We start from the raw sequence: 23,548 nt of genomic DNA, 5'->3' as shown, positions 1-23,548 counted from the left end.
TCCAGTGCACAGATCTGGGTCTGAGTTCTCCACGTTCTTGTCACAGGCGTTATTCATGTTCTTGTAAGCAAACATCTTTGAGTGCCTATGCTGTACCAGGTAGCTGGCTAGTCCAGGGTCCTCTTTGTCTAGGGGAGGCAATAGATGCATAACTGGAAATCAACCTTCAGGGGTGCCTAATCCGGCCTAGCCATGGAGACAGAAGATCCTTCTTGAAGGAGTAGACATTTGAGTTGAGTGTTGGGTGATTAAAGATTCTCCAAAGACTGGGGGGAAAGATCTAGGCAGTCAGCCAGAGCAAAGACATGGAGATGGGGAGTGTCACAATGTGCCTTAGGAGTTTGGAACACTCAAGCAGGACACAGTGTGAGGCCAGGAATAATGAGGTTTCAGGGACCAACAGGGGCCAGATTGGGGGGCCTTTGACATACTCAAGGAACTTGGAATCTTTGGCATCGAGTGGAGAGCCACAGGAGGATGAGTAACAGGCAGGAACGTGATCAGATTTGCATGGCGGATAATCCTTCAGTGGCTGGGGTGTGGCCAGTGGGCTAGAAGCCATGAGTCAGAAGGGTGTCTGTAACATGCTACGCCATTATTGAGGATTATCTCTAGCTAGTCAGACCCAAATTTCCCAGGAACAAGGACCGCGTTTGTCTTGCTGCAGACTTTGCCTACAGATCTTAATTTTGCAAGCCTTGCTTCACTGTTACTGGAGCTCTAATTAAGGCAATGAAAGGCTTGAATGGGGACCAGAGGCATTTTCCCCTCTCTTCATCTTCATGGTGCCAGAAGGCTCTGAGAACCCTTCTCTCTTCTCGGTTGGGATTGGCATCCCTCCCTATTTCTGGGCAGGCCTGGGTGCTGGAAGCGCTCTGTATCCAGTTACTGATTGCTTGTGTGTGACACTGGGAAAGAATAGTTTCACTGAGTCCTCACTCAGGCGGAAGCAGGACAAGCTGGTAGGAGCAAGGGGAAGGCACCAGTCTGAAGATGTGTCTCCAAACTCCTGCCCCATGGTTATTCAGTCAAATACTCATCTCGGGTACTGCTGTGTAGGGACTTTGAAGATGCATTACGGTTGCCAGTCAGCTGGCTCTAAGGCCAGGTGATTATCCTCAGCTGTCCCGGTGAGTCCCCATGCAATCCCACAAGCCCTTAAAAGCAGAGGAGGGTGCAGGAAGATTCCAGGCACGAGAAGGATCAAATATGCTATTGTTGACTCTAAGAGGGCCACCTGCCAGGACCAGACTGGTTGCTGGGTACTAATTTGGAGGAGCCCTGGCAGCCAGCCAGCAAAGTGATGGGGACCTCAGTTCTCTAAGTTTAAGGAACTAGATTCTGATAACAACCTGACTGCACTTGGGAGAGATTGTCCCCCAAAGGCCCCAGCAGGGAATGTAGCTTCCTAGGCTGGCTACCCTTCTTCTCCTGGGGAGGCTTTCTCCTGTAAGGTAAGCTGTTACCAAGTGTGAGTGGGTCCTTGTCTTTGTAGTCCAATAGCCAGGCTTCTCTGATGGGTGGGTAACAGAGAGACCCAAGCCACAGTTCTAAAACCTGGCTGCCCATTGAAAAGAAACCTCCTGGAAAGATGAGTGAAAACTCATACTACTAGTTCCCCTCAAGACCCATTCAGTCCCTGACTGATGTCCACGAGTGACGCTCTTGATTTTCTAATAGAACCCCCCAGAGACTGGTGTCCCTGGCACATGGGAGTTTGAGGATCACCGCCTCCTAACGTACTCTTTTCCCAAAGTTACGTTCTTTTTCTAGAAAATGAAAACTGGTCTTAAAGTCGTTAAATGTAGACTGCCTCTGGCAAAAAGATCGCATCATCAAAGCTGCGTTATTTAGAGTGGAAATTAAAGATGGCAAACATTCAGAAGAGTTGCAATCCTTTCTACTCACCTTCCATTTCTTTTCCACTAACCGGATTCTATTCTTGGGACTTGGTGGTCCTTCTCATCCTCATCTCTGATTTTAGGATTTACTTCTTGTCCCCTTGTGATTTGGGGGCTATATACACTGGTTTGTCATCAAGCACCATTCGAGATGCTTCTACTTTTTCCCCTTGCAAATGCAATCACTGCTCAGGTATAGCATGGCGGATGGGAGGCCTTGGAATTGACCTCCCTACCCACAGGGTCTTTGCCATTCTCTCACTTAGCATCCATCTTCTTCTTATCAAGTGGCAAAAGAAAACTATAAATAGTTAAATAACAGTATTGTCACCCACTTGGGAATTCTCCTCTTGTGTCTGTTTTGTCTTACTCGTACATGGGATAATTAGCTTCAAAGTCTTTCAAAGTTACAGCTTGTGTTGATGCTAATTTGGAAAACAATGATAAGATTTACATAGCAAACACTTTTCTCTCCATTCCCTTAGTAACCATCCCCAAATCTGAAACAAAATTATCAATCCACGTTGGCCAGAAAGCAACTAAGAATGTTTTTGGACAGATGCTAACAACGGGAATCAACTTCCTCACTTCCACGCTGAGACTCACAGCTGGCTGAGGTTCTCAAGGTAGGAAAATCCAGCTTCCTGCTTCCACACCGTTAACTCTGCTGGATTTCTGACTCCATCCAAGAGAAGCTTCTGGGTCCGTCTCCACCCTCGCAAGGCATCAGATCCAGAAGACTTTATCTTCTAATGGCTTGCCACTGACCCTTGAGAAATATCCAGAATATTCTTAAAGGATATTCTTAAGTCCATATGCATTCTGGCTCCCTGACTTGGGCGGGGGAGTTATGGTGTTGAGGGTTGTTTGCAGGCACGTTGGTGAGATCAAGTTGCAGACATCTTTGTGCTGGAAAGTGGATCCAGACATCCAAGGTGGGCGGGGTAGAAGCGGACGTAGGCACGCTGAGCAGAGGCATCTGGGCCAGGCCTGTCTGAAACATCAGTCTTGGCCACCCCATTGCCTTGTCCCCTGCGGGCACTGTGGGCATTGTGTTGTCTCAGTGCCAGGAGAGGAGGTGGATGGGAGAAACCTGACCCTTTCCTGCCAGACACCCGGTGCAGCTGATACACGGCTGGATCCTCTTGCCAGACTTGGCTGGCCTCCCTCTCTGTTCGAGGCAGCATTAAGAAGATTGATTTCTGTTAGCCAGCCATAATGGGGGACTGTAATGTCTGTGAGGGAGACACTTGGCTTGTGGACACCTTGTACGGGTGCCAGTCGCTTCGGGGAGACCAGCTGACAGAGAGCCAGGCGAGGCTTCTCTTTAACTTCTCACTTTTCTGTTTTTTTATTTTTTCTTCTTTTTTCCCTTCTCTTTCCCACTTCTCTCCTGTTCTCCATTTGCTTCTCCCTTTCCATTTCCCATTATCTCCCCATGTGGTTTGGAAATGTTCCATGAAGAAAGGACTCAGAGCTACTTTTAGCTTTGGATGTGGGGTGCTCTCTCTGCGCGCCCCTGCCGAGGGCACCCCTGGCGGCTGGGTTTCTGCAGCTTTGCCGTGAGGGGCTCACACCATTTCACTCGACATTCCAAGATGGCTCTCGGGCTCATCTGCAAAGGGCAAGCATTTCCTTATGGAGTTTATTCCCAAGAGGGAGCAGAGAGCTTGGTCGTCTCAGAAGCTAAAGGGTTGTTCCCAGCAACTAGGCTTGACTGTCGCCCAGTTTATGCCCCTGGCAATCTTTTGCGATGAGGAGAAGAGAATTTGGCTTTCGATAGGTGGAGATAGCTAACTGGGCCTGTGCTACCAAGGCACTGTGGTCAGTGAACATCTCCCAGGAAGGGCTATCTATTCCAAAGCATGGATGGCAGCTTTGGCCTCTTCTTTCTTATACCCCAGGTTGTGCCCAGAGATGCCCAGACCCTCTGGAACATGCTTGCCAGCCCCAGCCTCCCAATAGTGCCCACAAGCATGAAGACATCCGAGGAGGCGAGACGTGTAGCTGCTTCCCCACATGCGTCCCCACCCCCAGGCAGCAGAATCCTGCTCCCGTTTGCTGCCACCAGCATTCCGAAATGGGGCCAGGCCTCAGAAAAGTCAGGAAACCCAGCCATCACTACCAGGTGGGCAACGTGGTAATCCTCGCTTCCCACCGGGGTCAGTCTCTTTTGGAGCAAGTAGAGCCTTCTCTACGTGGTCTGGCTGGGAGGGACTTTTGGAGGCCATTCAGGCCACTCCCTCAGTCCAGAAAAAAACAGCACCCATAGAGCCAAGGCTATTTTGAGCATTAAGTTCTGGGCATTGCTGTTATCATGGGTAAGGGTGGGGGAAAAGTCAAGTGTACCTGCCATGTTACCCCCAGTCCCAAGTGATTCCCCCAGCCAACATCTCCATAAATACCATTTTAGAGCCTAACCCAGAACAAAGACGGCTGCACACAGCTGAGTGCTGGCCGTCTTTCCAACCTTACGTCAGACTCTTTCAGCTCTTTGCTCTTCACTAGGCTCTGCTCCCACCGCCGCCCCCTGGCCTCTGATAGTTCTGCTTACTGGTTAGTGTTCTGTCCTCACTGATGCCCTCCCACACGGCCCTGGGTGCAGTCGCCCTCCTCATCCCAGCAAAGGCACCGCTTTCTCAGGCAGTGCTTCACTTTCCACGTGGGTCTCAGTTAGCATCTCTGGGATAATCTTACTTGTATTGTTTAGTTTCTCGAGGGGACGGTCTGTCTCTTCTACAATTTAACATCTATAAGAACAGGGGCTTTGTCTTCTCCTTGTTTCTCTAGTGCTCAGCCTTGGTGCCCAACATTCTAGAGGGGCTCAAAAAATACATGCTGAAGAAATCATTGACTAACACCTTGCCTTGCCTCACTGCTGTAGAGACGGGGCAGGGGTGGGAAGCGGTGATAAGTAACATCCTCTGGGGGCCAGAAGCAAGGAGACAGCCCCCACTGGCATGCCCTAGGGCATCATTTCCTATCAGACACTTATCTCCCATGTGGCTGTGTTGGTTCACAAGTTGGCCCCCATACACGGAGGCCAAGGAGAGGCTGGAGAAAGAGGCGGGCTGCTCCAGATTGGTAGGCGGCAGGTTTCATAAGCAAGAGAACTTACAAGTGAGGCTTGTCTTGGCCCCAAAGCGAGATATCTGCATCTTCCTGCCAGAATTCGAAAACTGTGGTAGAGAACTTAATGAGGTTCAGTCACACATACTGTCCACAGGGTCTCAACAATCCTTGAAAACAGCTCCCGCTGTGGGAATAGTGGTTGGACTTGTATTCCAAGGATAGGGGAGGGGATGATGGACCTTTGTCGCCCAGGGTCTGCCTCAACCAGCTGTCATATCCTCAGTCACCTCCTGCAACAGGCAGATGTCGACTTCCTCCCCTTCTCGGTCTCTTCCACAGGCTCTCTGGGTGCTGCCGGCATCTGCATTCTTGCTCCCTCCCTTGTGCTAAGTCATGAAGCAAAGAAATGATGCAAAGAATTTACTCTCCAATTTAGCATACAAACTTAAAACTAAATTCTTAACTCAAGGCAGAATAATGACATACCATGATACTAATGCAATAGAGAGGAAAATTGCTTTATTAATCTGTAAACCCCTTCTAAGGAGAGCGAATCCCGTAAACTGAAAGGCCCTTGTGCCCTCCCGAATCCCTGATAGGCTCTGGTCCACATGGGTAGCTTGGAACAAGAACACAGAATGTTATCTCAGAGGCCGTTTCTATTTCTGCCAAGTAATCACCTCCTTCATCACTGCTGAACCCTTGGGGAAGTCTCTGTCACACACAAATGCTGTGTGAGAATGGTGAGTATGGGAGTGTGTGTGTGTGTGTGTGTGTACAGAGGGAAGGCCAAGTCTGTGTGAGTCAGTTTGGTACCTCAGTTTGGTACCTTTGGATATTGTGGACGTCCATGCCTTGATCTCATGAAGCAGAAGTTAATGACTTAGCATTGAAATCTCTTAAGCCTTGCCCATGCTTCCTTAGTTCTAGCACCTCCATCAGTGGCTTGACCCCAACTGCCAGCTTTGGTGCCCAGGGGCTTTCTCTGGGACACCGGAGGGCCCTCCCCCGATCCTCAGGCAGCTGGAAGTGCCGTGGAGTTGGTGTTCCCCACCCTGGTGGTCTGACCTGATGTCTGGGGAGAATTGGTAGATAAATACCCCAGCTTCCTTGCTTCCTTTGGGTCGGATAACTCTTAAGTACGTGTTCTGCACTGTGCAGGATAAATCTCTAGTCACCCACGGTGGTGACTGTCTTGATCGTACATTGGGATTGGCTGCCTCGCCTTTGTTGTTTGGCTCCCCCCACTCACTGATCCACGTTTCCTTTCTGTCTGGCCTTAGTGAGGTCCCTAGAGTCTGAGCAGAGTCTGAAAGGGTATCTTACTCAAGTGACTTAGTGGGGAGAAGAGAGAGGCCTGTAGGAAAGGGCAGGGGAAGGGGGCTGAGCAAAGCTGTGGTCTTGGTTGGAGACTGGCTTCAGCCAAATCCCTTGGAAAGCTCTGGAGTACTAATAGTACGAGTTGGTCTATCCTGGAGTCAAGAGCTGGCCTTTAACCCCCCATTTCAGTTAGACATTTCCCGAAGATTGTCCTGAAGGGTGGGAGAGAGCAGGCAGATCCTTCCAAGTGAGTCAGCGCCCATTTGGCTAAAGGCAATGCTCCAGAAAAGGGCTCAACTGAGCTGCTGGCAGCCAGCATTCCCAGCTGGGGGTTGGGTGCACCGGTCAGTAAAGTGTTCCTCTGGATGGGCTCTTATTCTAATCTTTGTCTCTGGATCTGACTCTGGGGTACGGAATAAGAGAAATTTATCTAGATCTCCAGGGGAAGGGAAACCTCAGATTCTTTCATAGTGTGTTCAAGTTTTCATTTGTTTATTTGGTCCTGGAGGTCATTCTGGATAATTGGTGGAGTTATTCAGACAGTGAGCCCTTCTCTCTCCATCATTCTTTCTGTGTGGAATGGCACGTCCCCTCCTGGAGTGATCCAACCTCTCTTTTCTATTCTCCTCATTCTGCTTTGGATGTGCGGCTCTGCATCTGCCCTAACCCCCCTCTTTCCCACATCAGGTCTATGTAGAGAGCACTAAAGGCTGAAGACGGCATGAATGCCAGGTGTTACCAACATGGCAGCTGCTTCTTCAGCAAGCACTTGCCCATGCAGTCTTCTGTGGGCAGAGATATCTGTGGTGTAGTAGGACTGGGTCTCTCACCCACCTCCCTAGAAGTAGCCTACCGCTCTGGGATGCCCTACACCACAGGCCCCTCTGTGGGGCCTGGATACCCCTGAATCCTTTTGAACTCCTGGCCCTGGAGAGCCAGATTCTGTTTTCCACAATTCCAGTCAGCAGCTGGTTGGGGAAGAAATATAAGAAGAAATATAATGTAGGCTACATGTTTTCTAGTAAACACACTAAAAAAAGATTAAGAAAACAGGAAAAGTTCATTTTAATAGTTTAATATATTGTGTTATATTATAAAGTTAACATGAAATCAATAGAAAAACTACCAATGAGATACTACATTTTTTTCATACTAAATCCTTGAAAGCTGGTGTCAATTTCAGTATATTTGATACTGAAAGTACATTTCAATTTGGACTGGCCCCATATCGAGTGCTTGGTAACCACGTGTGACTAATGAGAACCACATTGGGAAGCTGAATTCTAGAGGCTCTGGTAGTAACCTGGCCTGACTACAGGGGTCCAGGCTGGACCAGGAGACAAGCAAAGCTGAGAGTACCTGATGTTCTTGATGGTGTGGGGTAGCTGGGTTGGTTGAAGTCGGAGGGTGGTGGTTAGGAGTAGGTGAAGGAGGGGGTGCTGCAAGCCTGGCTGGTCCTGGGCCAAGAGGGGAGTTAGCAGAGCTGGGAATAGTAGAAGTGGGGCCATGTCTGGTGCTGGTGGCTCTCCAGACTGGGTGGAGATAGGGCCCAGGTGCCTCGGGTGGTGAAGGAGGTTTTAGGCCAGTGTTTTGTTTTGCTTTGTTTTGTTTTTTTAAAGATTTTATTTATTTATTTGACAGAGCGAGCACAAGCAGGCAGAGCATCAGAGGGAGAGAGAGAAGCAGGCTCCTCACTGAGCAGAGAGCCTGATGGGGGCTCGATCCCAGGACCCTGAGATCACGACCTGAGCCGAAGGCAGTCGCTTAACCAACTGAGCCCCCAGGCACCCCTGGGCCAGTGTTTTAAAGGCCCGTGAAACCATCCCTGATGCTGGCAGGAAGAGGAGCAGACAGACAAGCCAGAGCACACGTGCCCATGCTATTTGGGGAACAGGACTGCGTTTAGATGAGGTGAGATCAGAGCCAAACTTGCCGGTCTGTGGCTTGTCAATTAATCGTTAGAAAAACCAAACATCCTCAGTTCTGTTTTTTTCTAAGATTTCAAAAGGCAAAAAGTTTAAGTAGCGTGCTTCTCATTGCATTATCAAGTCGATGGTGTAGTTGTTGAAAACGGCCCACGTTTTGTATTGACCCTCTCATAAAGCACTTGTGGATTTTACCATTAATAAGTCCCCTTTGGTGCTCCCTCCAATTAGTTGTGTGATCATCTAACTGTATTTTGATCGGGACTGTGTTTCTTGTTATAATGTTAGCATTTCATACTTTGGACTCTCTGTGCAGAACAAGATAAATTGCCTTCATTTCTTCTCCTTGATTAACCACTCAGAGCATTCCATAAACAGAAGGATTGTGAACTCTCAAGCTCCTGCTAACTGACTTTTGAGCAGAGTATATACTCACTTTGTTTTTCAGATGGGTAAGCCGAGGCTTTGGACAATTACTGGACTTGTCCCATTAACTCACTTTTTTTAAAAAAAGTAAAACCCAAAGAGTTTCCTTCATAAAAAGACGTGGAAGCGATTAGTAACTGTGATTTCCAACTCTCACTTCCGGCAAAATTCAGTCCTTCAAACAACTGAATTTTGTAAAGAAAGGACTTTGTAATTCTCTGCTGTACCCCAGATTCTGACATATTGTGTGCCCTCAAGAAATACTTTGTAGTAAATGGATGACTTGTATCATCTCTTCATTTAGTCTTAGCTGGTGAAGCCTCTTATTGGTTTAAAAATATTTCTAAGGTTAATATTTGAAAGCAATAGTTGCTCACGTAGGCTTTTCTAAATGGCAAATCCTTTTTGGAAACAATTCAAAACATACAAAACAGGTATACACACACACACACAACTGGATGAGGTGAGATACACATACAGCCTATGGGAAATCTAATACTGTTTTCTCTCATTTCTTCTGCAACTTGCCCTTCCACGGGACACGGGGTCTTGAAGACCTACTCACATTAAGCCCTGATACATGCACATCACTCTTTCTACCCTTGTATTATCTTTCGTTGTATGGCTGGATCAGAGTTTAGTCTTCTCCTTAATTAATGGCTTCTAGGTTATTCTCAGTGTTGTGCTATTTTAAAATTTGCTGCACCAAACATCTTGGCTCAAGGCCTCCTTGTGTGCCTCCATAGTTTTTTCTCTAGATTAGTGCTGAGCAGCGAACAGCAATTCACAGAGACGCCCAATTTAGGTTTTCTTAGATACTGCCAAAATGCCCTACAGAATAAAACTGCAATTTATACTTTTACTGCCCATCTGCCCACATCCTTGCCTGCATTTATTATTAACAAACATTTGTTTTTACCAGCCTGTCGGGTGAAAAATGATATATAGTTCATCGTGAGGAGGTAACTTTACTATGGCAGGTATATACAAAATAATGAATAGAAGTACATATATATGTATATATGCATGTATAACACACAATTTAATTATTAATACCTACCACTCTGTTGAATATTGATGTTGCCTTAGGAACATCTTCCCGATAGTGTGACTGTAATTCGTTCATTTTTGCTCCTGTATAAGAATAGACCTAAATTTATTTATTTTTTTGTTTCACAATGATGGACATTTGAGCTGTTTGCTTGTTTTTTCCTATTATGAATTGCTCAACCGTGAACTTCCTTGTGCATATCTTCTGGTGTGCATATGTGTAAGTGCTGCCGAGATATACCCCGCTGTGAAACTGCTCAGTCCCGGGGTGTAGTGCAGATCGTTAGCTGTGCACCACGTCCGTTCTTTCCATCTGCCCCCATGCTGTCCAGCCAGACATCTCTCCCAGCCACCCTTTTAGTTGCATGTGGCTATGCAACCGAGTTCTCACCAATGGAATCTCAGCGGTTCCCATTCTGCTACTCTGGGATCAGAGCTCGAAGGCTATGATTGTACCTCCTCCGTGCTCTCTTCTTTCTTCCTACAGCCTAAAACCCAAACGTGGTGGTGATCCGACTTCAGCTTTGCAGAAAACAACAGAGTCCTAGATGCTGGCAGAGCAATGGCTTAGAAAGAACCAGCTACCTGAATGATCATGAGGGTCAAAGTAGTCCCACTGAGCAGGATGGTAAACTTTGGGGCTAATATGTGAGACAGTAACACATTTTTTTACCTTCGAGCCATTTTATTGTTAGTATCTGCATTATGGCAGACTGTATTTACTCTGATAGGTAAGAAAGCACTTGCTCGACTCCCCCGAGTGATGTCATACTCCTATTCAGAATGTTTGAACCCACTGATACTCCCATTAGCAATGTATGAAAGCTCCCATTGCTCTGTCTCCTATGAACTCTAGTTGTTGTCTGAAAAGTCTATTCGATCTTTCCCCCTCTTTAATACTGGGTTGCTTTTAAAATTATGGTTAAATACATAGAATATAAAATTTATATTATAACCATTTGAAGTGTACAATTTGGTGGCATTAATTACATTCACAATAGTATGCAACCATCACTGCTATCTATTTCCAAAACCCATTCATCACCCCAAATAGAGACTCTACCCATTGAGCAATTTCTCCCCATACCTACTTCCCTATAACCTCTAATCTACTTGCTGTCTTTCTGAATTTGCCTACCTGAGGTATCTCATATGAGTAGACTCATACAATATTTGTCCTTTTGCCTGGTTTAAAAATCAGGAACATGTCAGGAGTCTGTGTGTCATCTTTGTGTGGGTGTCACGCCAATCCCCATATAGAGAATAATGCATTTTTTGCCTTGAAATCAATCCTTTCAACTTTAGTGTATTTTCTGCCAATGCAAGGAATTGAGCACTTTTCAAAGAGTTTATTTCTTTCTGGTTTGTACAAGTTCTTGATACAATCTGGATGTTAATTCTTTTTTTTATGTTAATTCTTTTCAAATTAAATGGGCAGCAAATATTTTTCCAGTGTGTGGCTTAACTATGTTTATGGTGTCTTTTAGTACCAAAGTTTTTCATTTTATGCAGCCAAATATGCCTATATTTTCCTTTGTAATTTGTGCCTTTTGCGTCCTGTTTATGAAATTCTCCACCATCCACTCCGCATCATTAAAATATTATCCTATATTTTCTTTAAAAATATTTTGAAACTTTTGCTCTTCATAATTGTTTTTGATTGACTGGAATTGATTGTGTTGGGTGTGAGAGGAGCTTAATTTTATTTTTTCAGGTTGTCTCAGCAACATTGATCGATCGGTTGATTTTTTCCCCCAGTACTTTGTAATGCTTTCCTTGACATGGATTTTTCCTCCACATTTTTTCCATATTTTTAAAGTTGTGCTGTCCGTTCTGTTTGTCCTCAAAATTTGTTCTTGCCTTTTGCCTTTGAATTTTGGGTCAAATTGTCAAATTCTTCAAAAATATTGTGGGTACTTTTCTTGTATTTGCACTAAGTTTATATTTAAAGTTAAAGAGAATTACCGTCAGTTTCCTTACAAACATAGTGTATCTCCCCCATGACTTACATGGTCTTTAAAAATTTTATTTATTTACTTATTTGTTTGAGAAAGAGAAAGAGAGAGAGCGAGCAGGGGGAGTGGCAGAGGGAGAAGGAGAGAATCTCGAACAGACTCTGTACTGATCACAGAGCCTGACACTGGGCTCCATCTCCTGACCTTTAGATAATGACCTGAGGCAAAATCTTAAGTTGGACACTTACTTACCAGATTGAACCACCCAGGTATCCTTACCCTTAACAATTTTAAAGCATGGTTGACTTGACAACATCTAAAATTATCCAGCATCTCTGCCTGCTTTCTGAATGGTATCTGGGTTTTAGAACACTTTTAGTTCTTAAACTCCTAACTTAGATGCTGCTCTTGCTCAGTATTTTAGTATTACCTTGCTTTTATAAACTCCAAGGATTGACCCACATTGACCTGTTCCTTTACTCATTATTGTGTCCTTCATCTTACTTTGCTTTTCTGAGTTCATTTCCCTTATTCCTGAGCTATTTCCTTAAGTAGGTCTCAAAGATAGCACCTGGCTGGTAAATTCCCTTAGTCTTGCTTTCAGTCTTAAAAAATTTTTAGCTGGGTATGGGATTTTAGGTTATATAACATTTTAAGTGTATAGTTCTTTTCTTTCTGTACCAAACATTTTGCTGCTTGGAAGACAAGTAACTTGTCTTTCTGCTCTGATGGCTTTTAAGATGTTTTTCTGTCTTTGGTGTCCTGCAGTACATTATAGTTTGCCTGGTCATAAATAGGTTTTGTTTCTTCTACTCAGGACTTCTAAAATCTGTGTTTCCCCGATCTGAATAATTCATTTCCTTCATCAGTTCTAGAAAGTTATCTGCTATTTTCCCTTAATATTGTTTATCTTGCCCCCTCCCAATATTCCTTCTATGATTCTCTCCCAAGTATTTAAAAAATGATAGCCTTCTCTATGCTGCAGTCATATTTTCAACCTCTTTTTAATGTTTTACATCTCTTTACTTTTCTCCTTTGCATTATAATTTTCTCAGATTTACCTTGAAGTTCAGTGAACCTATTGGGGATACAGAACCTCTTCAACCTACCCAGCTAGTTTTTAGTTTCCTTTTCTATATGCTTCTCTTTCAAATCTATAGGTTTTTTTTTAAATAGTGTCTTATTCTTTAAAATATTGATATTTAAAAGACTTTCTTTGCTAGTTCTTAACTCATAGGAGTCTAATCCTGTTTGTTTTGCCTGCTGAGTTTTGCTCAAGGTAGGTAGATTGATTCTTGTGTCCTGTGATTTTGGATTGTGAGTTCACGTCTGGCAGGGCTTTATCTGTGGAAATCTTGTGGAAGAGGTGTGCTTTTTGCTTTTCCCCTGGCCAGTCCATTTACAACTGATTTTTTTCAGCAGAGTTCTTGCCTTTGGAGATGTAAAACTAAGTAGTATGTATCTGAACTCAAACCGAGGTAAGTGAGAGCCGTGATAGGAATTCTGAGGGGAACTGTCCAGGCTGAGGGGCAAGTTTCCTTCCTCTCCTCTGTGAGAGTGGTAAATGTTTCTCTCAGTCCGTTCTTTCAGTGGAGCTGTTGCAACTTGAAGCCTCAGCTTTCTGTGGTGATTGCCATTCCAACTTTCGGCCTTGCATTCATTCCAAGCCTTGTTTCCAATTGACGTACATTAAAATTCAAGCTATTAGATTTCCCAGAACAGGGTCTAACCCCCACCCACACTGCGGGGTAAGCTCCCACATTTATCATTCAGGATTTTAGTGCTTCTTTGTTTCTAGGCCCTTGGGAATACTTCTTCTAAGCTTGGCAATATATTGAGAAGCAGCTATTTTACATATTATTGAGTTCTCCTAGCTGTGTTTAGCAAAACGTTTTACTGGTTAACTTATAATATTACCATGAATGAAAATTATTCTTTTACTCTTTATTTTTCTCTTTGTTTTAGGTGTTGTTATTATTATTATTTGCCAATATGAGTCTTTTAAATCAAGAGTCAGTTCATTTGTATTTGTTACTGAAAGTGATTATGTACTTTCTTGTAAATTCTTATTGTTTAAACAATAAATTCCATTCTATTTATTTAACATTTTTCTATTCATTTTTTAAAAAACATAGGGGTATATTTTGTTTTTCTCTTTTCTAGTATTTTCAAAGCACACATATTTCTTTAAAGTGTATTTGTGAAAACTTTTGACTATTTAAATTGGTTTTAAAACAACTTTAGCTTTTAAAAAGATTTTATTCATTCATTGGAGAGAGATAGAGAGAGAGCACAAGCAGCAGAGGGAGATGGAGAAGCAGAGTTTCCATTCAGTGGAGACTCTATGTAGGGCTTGATCCCAGGATCCTTGGATCATGACCTGAACCTAAGGCAGATGCTTAACTGACTGAGTCACCCACACACCCCCAACTTTAATTATTTTAAAGCAATTTCAGTATTTGTAAGATTTGAGCATTTTAAAAAAAAAAACCCTCTTCTGAATCCCACCCATAGGAATTTCAACATAGCTGTGCTATCCCTCCTAAAACGGCTCTTCTCTTTGATCTTAATTAATATAGTTCGAGTTACTAGATTTAGGGTTTTGTAATTAGAATTTTTAACAACATTTATATTCTTTATTGAGACTATTTTTGACATTTCAACTCAATTTATAAGTGGTTTGCAAACATTTAGACTTTGATTTTATTACTTGTCACCAAACTTCATCTCTTTGTCCTTTGGATATATTTTCAAGTAAATTTTTTCTGAATGTTTACAAGTTTTCTAGTACCTGAAAATGTAAATTAAAACATTTATTGCTTTCATCTTCTGGAAATACATTTTTTGTGTGTCAAAAAGTATAGTTTTCCCTCATAAAACTCTATATCTCTGATGCCATTTCCTTTAGGAACTTAATGTCATGAAGTTAACAATCTTTATTCTACTGTAGGCAATCTATTTGTTCATGTGTGTCCATATACAGATGTAAGATTTCATTTAAAAACATCCTTATGGTTCAAAGACATTACCTAGATGTGACTATCAGGCTTTTATTCAGCTAAGATGGGTTTGATTCCTTCATAGCTCTGCCAAGACTTCCATGGCATTTGTACTGATATCCTTTTTAAAAATGCTCCTTGGGGGCACGTGGGTGGCTCAGTTGGTTGAGCAACTGCCTTCTGCTCAGGTCATGATCCTGGAGTCCTGGGATCAAGTCCCACATCAGGCTCCATGCTCGGCGGGAAGTCTGCTTCTTCTGCTGACCTCTCTACTCTCATGATCTCTCTCTCTCTCAAATAAAGAAATAAAATCTTAAAAAAAAAAAAGAATGCTCCTAGGGACTCTTTCAAGTCCCCCATACTTTGCAAGTATGGACATAATTTTATATGTGTTGGTTCTCAATTTTCTCTCTTCCATGTGTTCTGTATTCTCTCCCAATGTTTTTTCCTTTTTCTGTCTATTTTGTATTCACTCTTGGAAAGATTCTGCAGTCTGTCTTCTCTATCATTCATTCATTGCTCGACAGCTCACATCTGGTCTTCACTCCTACACCAATGTGATGATAGATCCCAACACTGCATGGTTTCGTTTCCTGAAAACGCTTCTCTATTCCCTTCCCTTTTCTCATTCCATTGTCTTTTCTGCTTAAACTCTTTCTTGTAAGCTTGTTCCTTTTACATGGAGTTTTCATGCATGCCAAGAAGCTTCCTGAAAATATCTCTTGACTGTACAGAGCCTCATTTTCAAAGGGATGCTCTCCTCTGGGTCTTGGAGGTGCTGCTCCTGCTCTTTATTCTGAAGTATTCTAACAGACCATGGATGTCTTGACTCTTCTTTGAGACTAACTAGTTCTTGCTGTTTTTTGAGAGGCAGGATGAGTAGATTGGCCTTGGGCCCTCCATCTCTCTCTTACTTGATGGTTGAATCATCTGTTTAGATCTACACTGGTCTACAACCAGCCAATGTCCAACTGCCAGTTGCCAGCGGGTTTTATCGAGTGTCTATCCATTCTACTAGGTGGCGTCTTTCCCTCACCACCATCCTGACTCTCTGGTGTTCTGATCCTATGTGTCATAGGAAAACAAAACTCAGAAGACTGCCCAACTTCCATAGTTATTACTGTGTCTTCTCCAGTTTCTTGGCCATTCTTCACATCCGGTACACTGTGTTTTCACCAGTCCGTCTGTCTGCCCAGTCGCCTTTCTCATTCCTGGGTATAAGAAGACCTTGGGAGAAGGGAGGAAGTTGGCCAGAGAAAACTGTTCTTCATTTGGTGTGAAGCTGGAGCAACAAAATAAAGAACATTTACTCCATTCCCTGGTTAGTAGAGATCTTGGGTGTCTGAGTCAGGTATTGACAGAGCGGGAATTACAACATATCTTCTTATCTATTTCTTTAAAGCAGGTTCTCTTTATAGAGGAGAACTTGGCATATGTCATACATGTGCCTGATAGGTTGTTCTCCATCCGGCTTCATCTGCCTTGTAAGTATTGTCAGTGCCTTCCACATCCTGACAATTAGGTTGTCTGTCAGTGTTCATTCACTTCGTTAGTGGGAGTCTTCATATTTGTCTGTTTGCTGGGATGTGTTCCTGAGAAGCAAGGAAATGCTTGCTGGAAACCTCTAGCCAGAGGCCATTTTATACAGAAAGTCCCACAATGCATTTCAATGTCTCTCTTCCCAGGGAGACCATGATGATCCTTAAGGGGAGTGACTGAGTCACAAACATCACTGAGTCCCCAGCACCTTGCAGGCTTCCAACACAGCACTGCTGTACAATACATGTTGAAAGAACGAAAGAGAAAGGAAGCTTCTTGTTATTTGTCTATTACCCATTGTTAAAATGTTTTAAATGACTCATAAATGGTTCACCTGCTTCTCCAAAAAGAATCAAGGACAATATATATTGCAGATTAAGAATCAAATTAAAGGTAGCTTGGGTCATGGAGCGTATAACTAAACCTTTCATTTATGCAGTTAAGTAATATTTAAAAAGAAAAAGATGGGACAAGGGAGCAACTTAATATCTTCTCGTGTACAAGATAGCCATATCATCATCCTCAGGATGGCTACGGTTTGTCTACGTGCTTTACAACTGGGTAGAAAGAGGAAAACAGGCTTAAACTACAACAGAGGGGATGTGGGTTAGTGGTGAGCAGGTGCTTCCTATAGGGTGGCTTTATAACATATAGAATTATCAGGGGAAGTTGTACAATTACATTCCCTTGAAGTGTTTGTCAACCTTTTAGACAGACTGTTTAGCGGTGGGGGTGAATTGGGTGGTTGCCCCAACCTTCTAAGCAAAAGGGCTTGTGAGCTCCAGAAGAAGGGTCAAATTACCCTTGGGTTCCTGGGACCCCTTAGCTGCTGGCTTGGAGGCGAGCATCTGTGGCTTTGAAGGACTGACTTAGTGATATCAAATAGCTGGGTGATTAATCAGGAAAACAAGTGAGCGTTTGACATCACAGAGAAAAACAAAGTAGCCAAGAAGATGCTTTGGGGAAAAAAGGCACCAGGCTTGGATTGCCCAACCAATGGTGCTTTCAGGGATATTTGCAAATCACAACCCATTGCAAGCGAAAGATCAATTTGCTGCACAGCTAAATTAATATTTAACTTGCTCAAGAAAAGTCAATCCCTCGGGTTATTAGAGAAATTAACAAAAGCCCTAAACTGATGCTATTCTTACCTGAACCACCAGCACACTCTCAAAGTCATCAATGCTGTTTTCCTTGCCCCTTCTGACTTTTTTTTTTTTAAAGATTTTATTTATTTACTTGAGAGAGAGTGAGAGAGAGCATGAACGAGGAGAAGGTCAGAGAGAGAAGCAGACTCCCCATGGAGCTGGGAGCCCGATGCGGGATTCGATCCTGGGACTCCAGGATCATGATCTGAGCTGAAGGCAGTCGTCCAACCAACTGAGCCACCCAGGCGTCCCTCCCCTTCTGATTTGATGTGTCCCAATCCCACCCCAATCCAACCAACCCTTTCCTTTAACCCCTCTTCCTTCCCCCTTACCTCCTCCTGTTCTTGCCACAGAACCTATTCTTCCAACAAAACCTGGTTTTGATGCCCTTAAATCAAAAAGCTGCCAGAACAGAGGTGAGGTCTGCACCTCCCCCTTCCCCGCCCTGACTGTCCCCTGAGATGAACTGAGAACACAGTTTTAAATACCTGGACAAGAACAGCGACTCTCAAGCCTCCGTGTGCAGCAGAATCAATTGGCATGGGGGCCATAGAATCATATTTGTGGGTGTCCCTATTGACTTAAAAGCCTCAGGGGTGAAGCTTGGGGGTTTAGTAGACCTTAAGTCAGAGACTCTTGTGTTATTTGCTTGGTACAGGTGAAAGACCCTGGCAGAGGTGTCCTTGGGGTCCCTGTGCTTATGATCTGCTGGGGTCCTCCCAGGAGCAACGTTTTGCTGTTGGACACTGGTCAGTTCTTCTTCAGGCAGGTCTGGAAGAGCCACTCAGTACCATCCAAAGAGATGTAGCATGAGATCGTGGGTGGGAGTGACCAGCTGAGGGACATCAAGACTTCCAGGCAGAGGAGGGGTTTGGCAAGAAGCAGAGGGCAGGAAGCTCAACTCACTCCATTTAAGGGTTGCATGGAAACTTCCAGGGCAAGGCGTGTATGCAGACGGTGTATAAACAGAAGCCATTCTCCTCATGTCTAATGGCACTAACACCCTTTAACTGCCGGTTGCTTTAGTCTCCACCTGACATGCTACGGCCTCTTTGTCACCCTTCCCGCTGTACTGTAAGATCCCTCAGAGCAGAGCCCGTGTCTGCCATGTCCCCACGTGGCAAGGGCCTGTCTGGCTCATCACAGGTACTGGATAAATATTTGTTGAGTAAGTGGGTGAGTGTGTGACTAGCCAGGTGCAGGGAAAGGGGAGCCTGGGGGTGGGGGGTAGGGATGGTGAGGGGATCAGGCAGGCTGAGCCACTCAGGCCCAAAAGCAGGTTTCAGGGAGCCTGCAGAGAAGTCTGGATGCTATGCCAGAGTGGTTGGTCTGTCTTTAGCAGACAGTGAGGAGCCACTAGTTTTCTGTGCTGGGAAGAGATAAGATCAAGTTTGGCTTGAGAAAGATTAGGTTGGCAGCAGAGTGCAGAAAGATTAGTGGGGGAGAGGATAGAAGCTGGGCCGCTGTTCAGACTATCCGGTTGTCCAGGGTAAGGAGCATGGCGGGAACTGGGACAGGCTCACGGCTTTGGGACAAGGGCACTGGAGGGAGATGTGGCAGAGGTGGGCTCTGCAGGACATGCCTCTCAGAAGTCTGTGACCTGGTGAAGAAGAGAAGAGTCAGACTCCTCCTTCTGTCTAGGAGTGAGGGGATGGCTGGCCATAGAGCAAGGAGCTGTCCACAGACATAGAGAGCAGATGGTCCAGGGACAGAGCTGGTGAGGGGGCTTCTGAGAGCTAAAGAGGGATCAGGAAGAAGTGGTAAGACAGGAGGAACAAGGGAACCCTGGGAAGGGAGGCAAGGGCTGCAGGAGAGCTGCTGGTCACCCATGTGGGAGGGTTCTGGGGATCCATGGTGGTGATGGGTGACCAAGGCTGGGTCGTTCCCATGGGGACAGCTCCAGAGATGTTGGGACATGTTGGTGTTGCAGAGCAGGGCAGAGGGCAGCCAGCATGGCGTTGAAGTGGATGATGAGGGAATGGAGACAGATGGAATCCCCCCTTGCAGGTGTGGAGGCAGGGTGGGATGAAGGGTGGGGGGAGGGGAAAGCAGCATGAATGAGAGCATGAGGGCTGTGGGGGTGGGGAGGGAAGTAAAGCAGTGTCAGGACAGGGAGATGAGTCTGGCTGTGACTGAGGGGGTGCAGCCCCAGCAAAGGAAAGACTACACTCACAGGTGGGAAATGGATTTAGCAGAGCTTGGGGAGGACAGAGAGTGCTCAAGTGGTCACCACATCTGCCCATGGTTAACTCACTCACTGACAGCTCTGGGGAGGGCTTGGTGGGGTTGGTGGGGGAGGCTTTTGTTGCTGTTAGAGGAGGCCACCTAACAAATCCTCCCTGACCCTGTAGGACCAGGCCATCATCAAGTCTGGGGTGGGGGTGATGTGGTGAGGACATGTCTCCAGCACAACATGACATTCTCAAGGTTGGTTCTTGATCTAGAACACTGGCTACCTCCAGAGACAGGAAGAGAAAGCAGAGCCGTGGGAGCTGGGCTTGGGAGAGTCACTCTTACCTCCAAGGTCCTGTCCCCTTGCTGCTGTCTGTTCAAGTTCTTCCAACCCATTCTCAAGGCTTCACCCACAATCAGGGGCCTTTTCTCTGTGCCTCACCTTGTAAAGCCCTTTGCTGTCCCTCCTCCCAGCCCCATGTGGCCACCAGTGTCTCCCACCTGAGTTGACTCTTGGGGCCAAGCTCTCCGTGGACGTTCACAGAATGTATTCAGAAGTGAAAACTAAGCACAGCCAGAAACTTGTGAAGGGTTAGGGCAGCAAGGAGTTGGGCGGAAAGCATATCCAGGGCCCTGCTCACACCTTCTCTGAACCTCATTCATTCATTCATTCATTCAACAGATACATGCTATCACCTTCTACGGGCCTGGCACTGTTCTAAGCACTGGACTTTCTGTAGTGAACAAAACACACACGAATCCCAAGAAAGGAGACCCTCTCTGTTCTAATAAGGAGAGACCCACATTAAACAGAATTAATAAAAGACATACCCTATTAGAAGGTGAAGAGCTATGAATAGGAGCGGTAGGGTGTCCCTTCCAGTTGCGCTATTATGGGTAGCCAGGGTATGTGTCGTTAAGATGAAATAAGAGAAATGATCACTTAAAGCTCACCGAGTCCCGGTGGGCTGTAAGGAAGGGTATGAGCCTGAACTGACTGCTTCACTTGTATCCATAGGCCCCCGCAAGGGGAGCGGGGCAGGCCCGTGCGCTTCTCCGAGAGCACCACGAGGGGGAGCCCGGACCCCTCCTAGCGCCTTCCAAGCCCTCCCGCACAGCCTAGCAAGCAAAAGTTTTTCTTAAACTAACAATGCCTGTGTAAGGAGGTGCTCGCGCCTGATTGGACGGGGGAATTTTGCAGGTTTGATTCCTTGATTGGACAGGAGGTGTTAGGGGTGGAGAGAGAGCTGATGGTGGGGGATCCCGCTCCCTCCCCCGTCAGTCTGGCCGGCTCTGTCCTTTCGTAGACTCCGCTGTAGCTCGCAATGTGACACCAGGACGCACACACACTCGCGCGCTCTCCCCAGCTCACACTCCTTCTCCCTCTCTCTCACATACACGCGCACGCACACACCCACCTCTCCCATAAACACACACACACACATGCACACCCACACCCACGCGCGCCCGCACCGCCCCACGCGCGCACACTCCCGCCCACGCCCACGCCGCGCTCCGGGGAGTCCGGTCCCAGCGAGAGCGCGAAAGGATACGGAGAAGCCACCGGCGGGGAGTGCAGCGGCGCCCCGGGACGCGGCGCCCTCCCCGCGCGGCCGCCTCTGCTTGGGCTCGGCCTGGGGGCCGCCGGCCGGCGATGGCCCCGGATTGCCTGCTGCTGCTCCTCCTGGCATCCGCAGTGGCCGCGATGGAAGGTAACGTAGCCTCCGCGGAGCAAGTTGGCGGCTGGAGCCTGCATCCCCGGGCTGCTCTGGCGGCTTCAAGGCGTCCGCCTCCCGCGACCCGGGGGCACGGCTGTTGGGGAGCCCCGGCCGCAGCGGAGCGTGAGGCTGGGGCGGCACCCCTGGCGCGCCCCCCGGCTGGCTCCCAGCGCCCGCAGCCGGTTCGCGGAGCCCCCGGCCCTCCCGCGACCCGGCGCTCCCGGGCAGCTCGAGTCTCCCGCAGCCTCGGCTTGGCTCCGGGAGCGCGGAGCCCGCTGCATTGCGGTGCAGGCTCCTAAGCTCCAGGGGCGCCGGGCTTTGGGGACCAAGGGGCTTCTCGGGCTCTCCAGCCCCTGGAGTGCGGACGCCTATCGGGTCCCCTCCTGTCCTGGACACGGATGCGCGTAGGTGGCCATGTGCCACCTCTCCTTTTCCTCTTTTCCTCAGCTCCGGCTCCACGGGCTCCGATACTCTGGGCTCCGCGGGCTAGCGCCGAGCGCTGAGACCAGAGGAACTCTGCCCCGATGCCCCGAAAGTGGCTGCCGAGAGGGGCTGAGTTCACTGCCGTACCCTCGGTGGTCCCGGAGACTGTGGAGCTGCAGCTTTCCTGGGTCAAGTCGGGGCGAGGCGGACACCTTTGTCGCCTCTTAAGCCTGGGAACGGGGATGCGGTGGGTGGGTGATGTGTGTGGCCGAAACTCGCCCAGCATCGCCTTCGCCCGGGAACGGAGACTCGCGGGTTGGGAGACGACGGGCAGTGACACTCCCCCTGCTACTTAGCCTTGGCTGAGCCTCGGGCAGCGGCCGGGCCAGCGCGCCCCGCGGGCACCGCGCGGGGCGCAGCGGGGAGCACCCGCGCTCGGCTGCGCCCGCGAATCCCTGTGGGAAATCCCTGCCCCGCTCCCCGCGCCTCCCCCGCCCCCGCTCCCCGCTGCAGAGCGCGGGCTGCAACCCCTCCTGCGAACGCTGCTCTCGGTCCGGGAGCCGAGCGGAGTTGTCGAGGTGAAAGCAACTGTCGGGGGCGGTGAGCCGCCGCGGCCCGGCTGGCGGCAGGGCTTCTCGGGAGCTGGCGGGCTGAAACTCCACCGAGGGACCCGGCGCCCGCGCCGCGTTGCCAACTAGAGGGTCCTTCGGCCAGGGTGCCCGTCCCTCGCCTAGCTGTTTACCGGTTGTCCGGGGGAAACGCCCCCACCGCGGATACCGTGGTCCAGCGCCACTGACCCCTCCGGAAAGCGCTGCCCTTCTCCAGCCAAACTGGGGCATTCGGGATCCCGGGGCGGGGCTGATTCCTTCCCGGTTTAGGGAAGACCGCTCCGTCCAGTGTTCGTTCTGGTGACGGCCCCGGGGTGCGACGATGAACGCCTAGAAAGCTCTCACTTGCTTTTCTGAGCATTTTTTTTTTTTTTTTTTTTGGTCTGCCTCCCGCTGCCCTTCTGGCTGCTGGTCTTTGTGCGGAGGGGTTGCATTTGGGGATGTGCGGGGACAAGAGCGGGGTGGAGCGCGGGAGACAGACACCCCAGAGCAGAGCTGGCCGGTCGGGTTTGACTTCCGTAGGGGCAAGGGCGGGAGCAGGTGAGATGGGACGAGCACAGCGCTGTACACTTCCAAAGCAGACAAGAGAACCTTGGTGAGCGAGCATGAGCAACGGGCCAGGCAAGGCTGGACTTTGTCGCGCTGGGGCGGCAGGTCCTACCGGCCGCTGTTCGCGCCCGCCAGCGGGGTGGGACTGAAAGCAGAGGGGTGCTCACTTTGGGAACCTGCTCTTGGCACTGGGTCTCCATCGATGAAGGAGGGCACGTGCATGCGAGCAAAACTGTTGGGAGAGCAAGTGTGTGGCAACACACCAGGTGTCTGGATGCGGGTAGTTTCCTTCTGAGACCTCTTCTTCGTTAGCTCTCTGTGTGTGCTGGGCTGGAGCTGCCCGAGGGAGGGTGCCCTTGTGCTGGCACACCCAACCCTGTATGTGGGCCCTGTCACTGGGCCGCCTGGAGTGGCTCACGTTGTGGGAGTTGTGTCCTTCTCTCCGCACAGCCCCAGAAACTTTGCCAGTAACCGAGTCTCTAGGCTGGAAATCTCTCCAGCAAGGGTTAAAAGAAACGCCACATTCAGCAGAATATTAAAGCAGCCCCATCGTCCCTGCTCAGTGCGCAGGGATAGTACACACCATTCACTCCCATCTCTCCTCCAAGGAACACAGGCAGGTTCATTTTCTCCTCTTCACACACAGAGCCGCCTTCCCGCCTGCCTGGCTGGGCTGGGGCCAGCGTCATTTGGTTTGTGATGAGTGAGGAATAATTATCAGAAAAGTGGATCAATGAACTGCC

At 47.7% G+C, this 23,548-nt stretch overlaps 1 protein-coding gene across 1 annotated transcript in view; it reads left to right on the top strand.

Annotated features, from left to right (window-relative positions):
* Nucleotides 1-20,767: 20,767 nt before the first annotated feature.
* Nucleotides 20,768-23,548, top strand: part of EPHB1 (EPH receptor B1) — a 417,459-nt gene continuing 414,678 nt past the window's right edge. Inside the window, exon 1 of the mRNA XM_082715150.1 lies at nt 20,768-21,219. Within this exon, the coding sequence (XP_082571276.1) occupies nt 21,162-21,219 (58 nt within the window). The 5' untranslated portion in view covers nt 20,768-21,161. The remainder of the gene's footprint in view (nt 21,220-23,548) is intronic.

The sequence above is a fragment of the Mustela nivalis genome (genome assembly GCF_964662115.1).
Source record: "Mustela nivalis genome assembly, chromosome: 1".
Classification (NCBI taxonomy): domain Eukaryota; kingdom Metazoa; phylum Chordata; class Mammalia; order Carnivora; family Mustelidae; genus Mustela; species Mustela nivalis.
The sequence above is the reverse complement of the archived record's forward strand: the minus strand, read 5'-3'. Positions and strand labels throughout refer to the sequence as shown.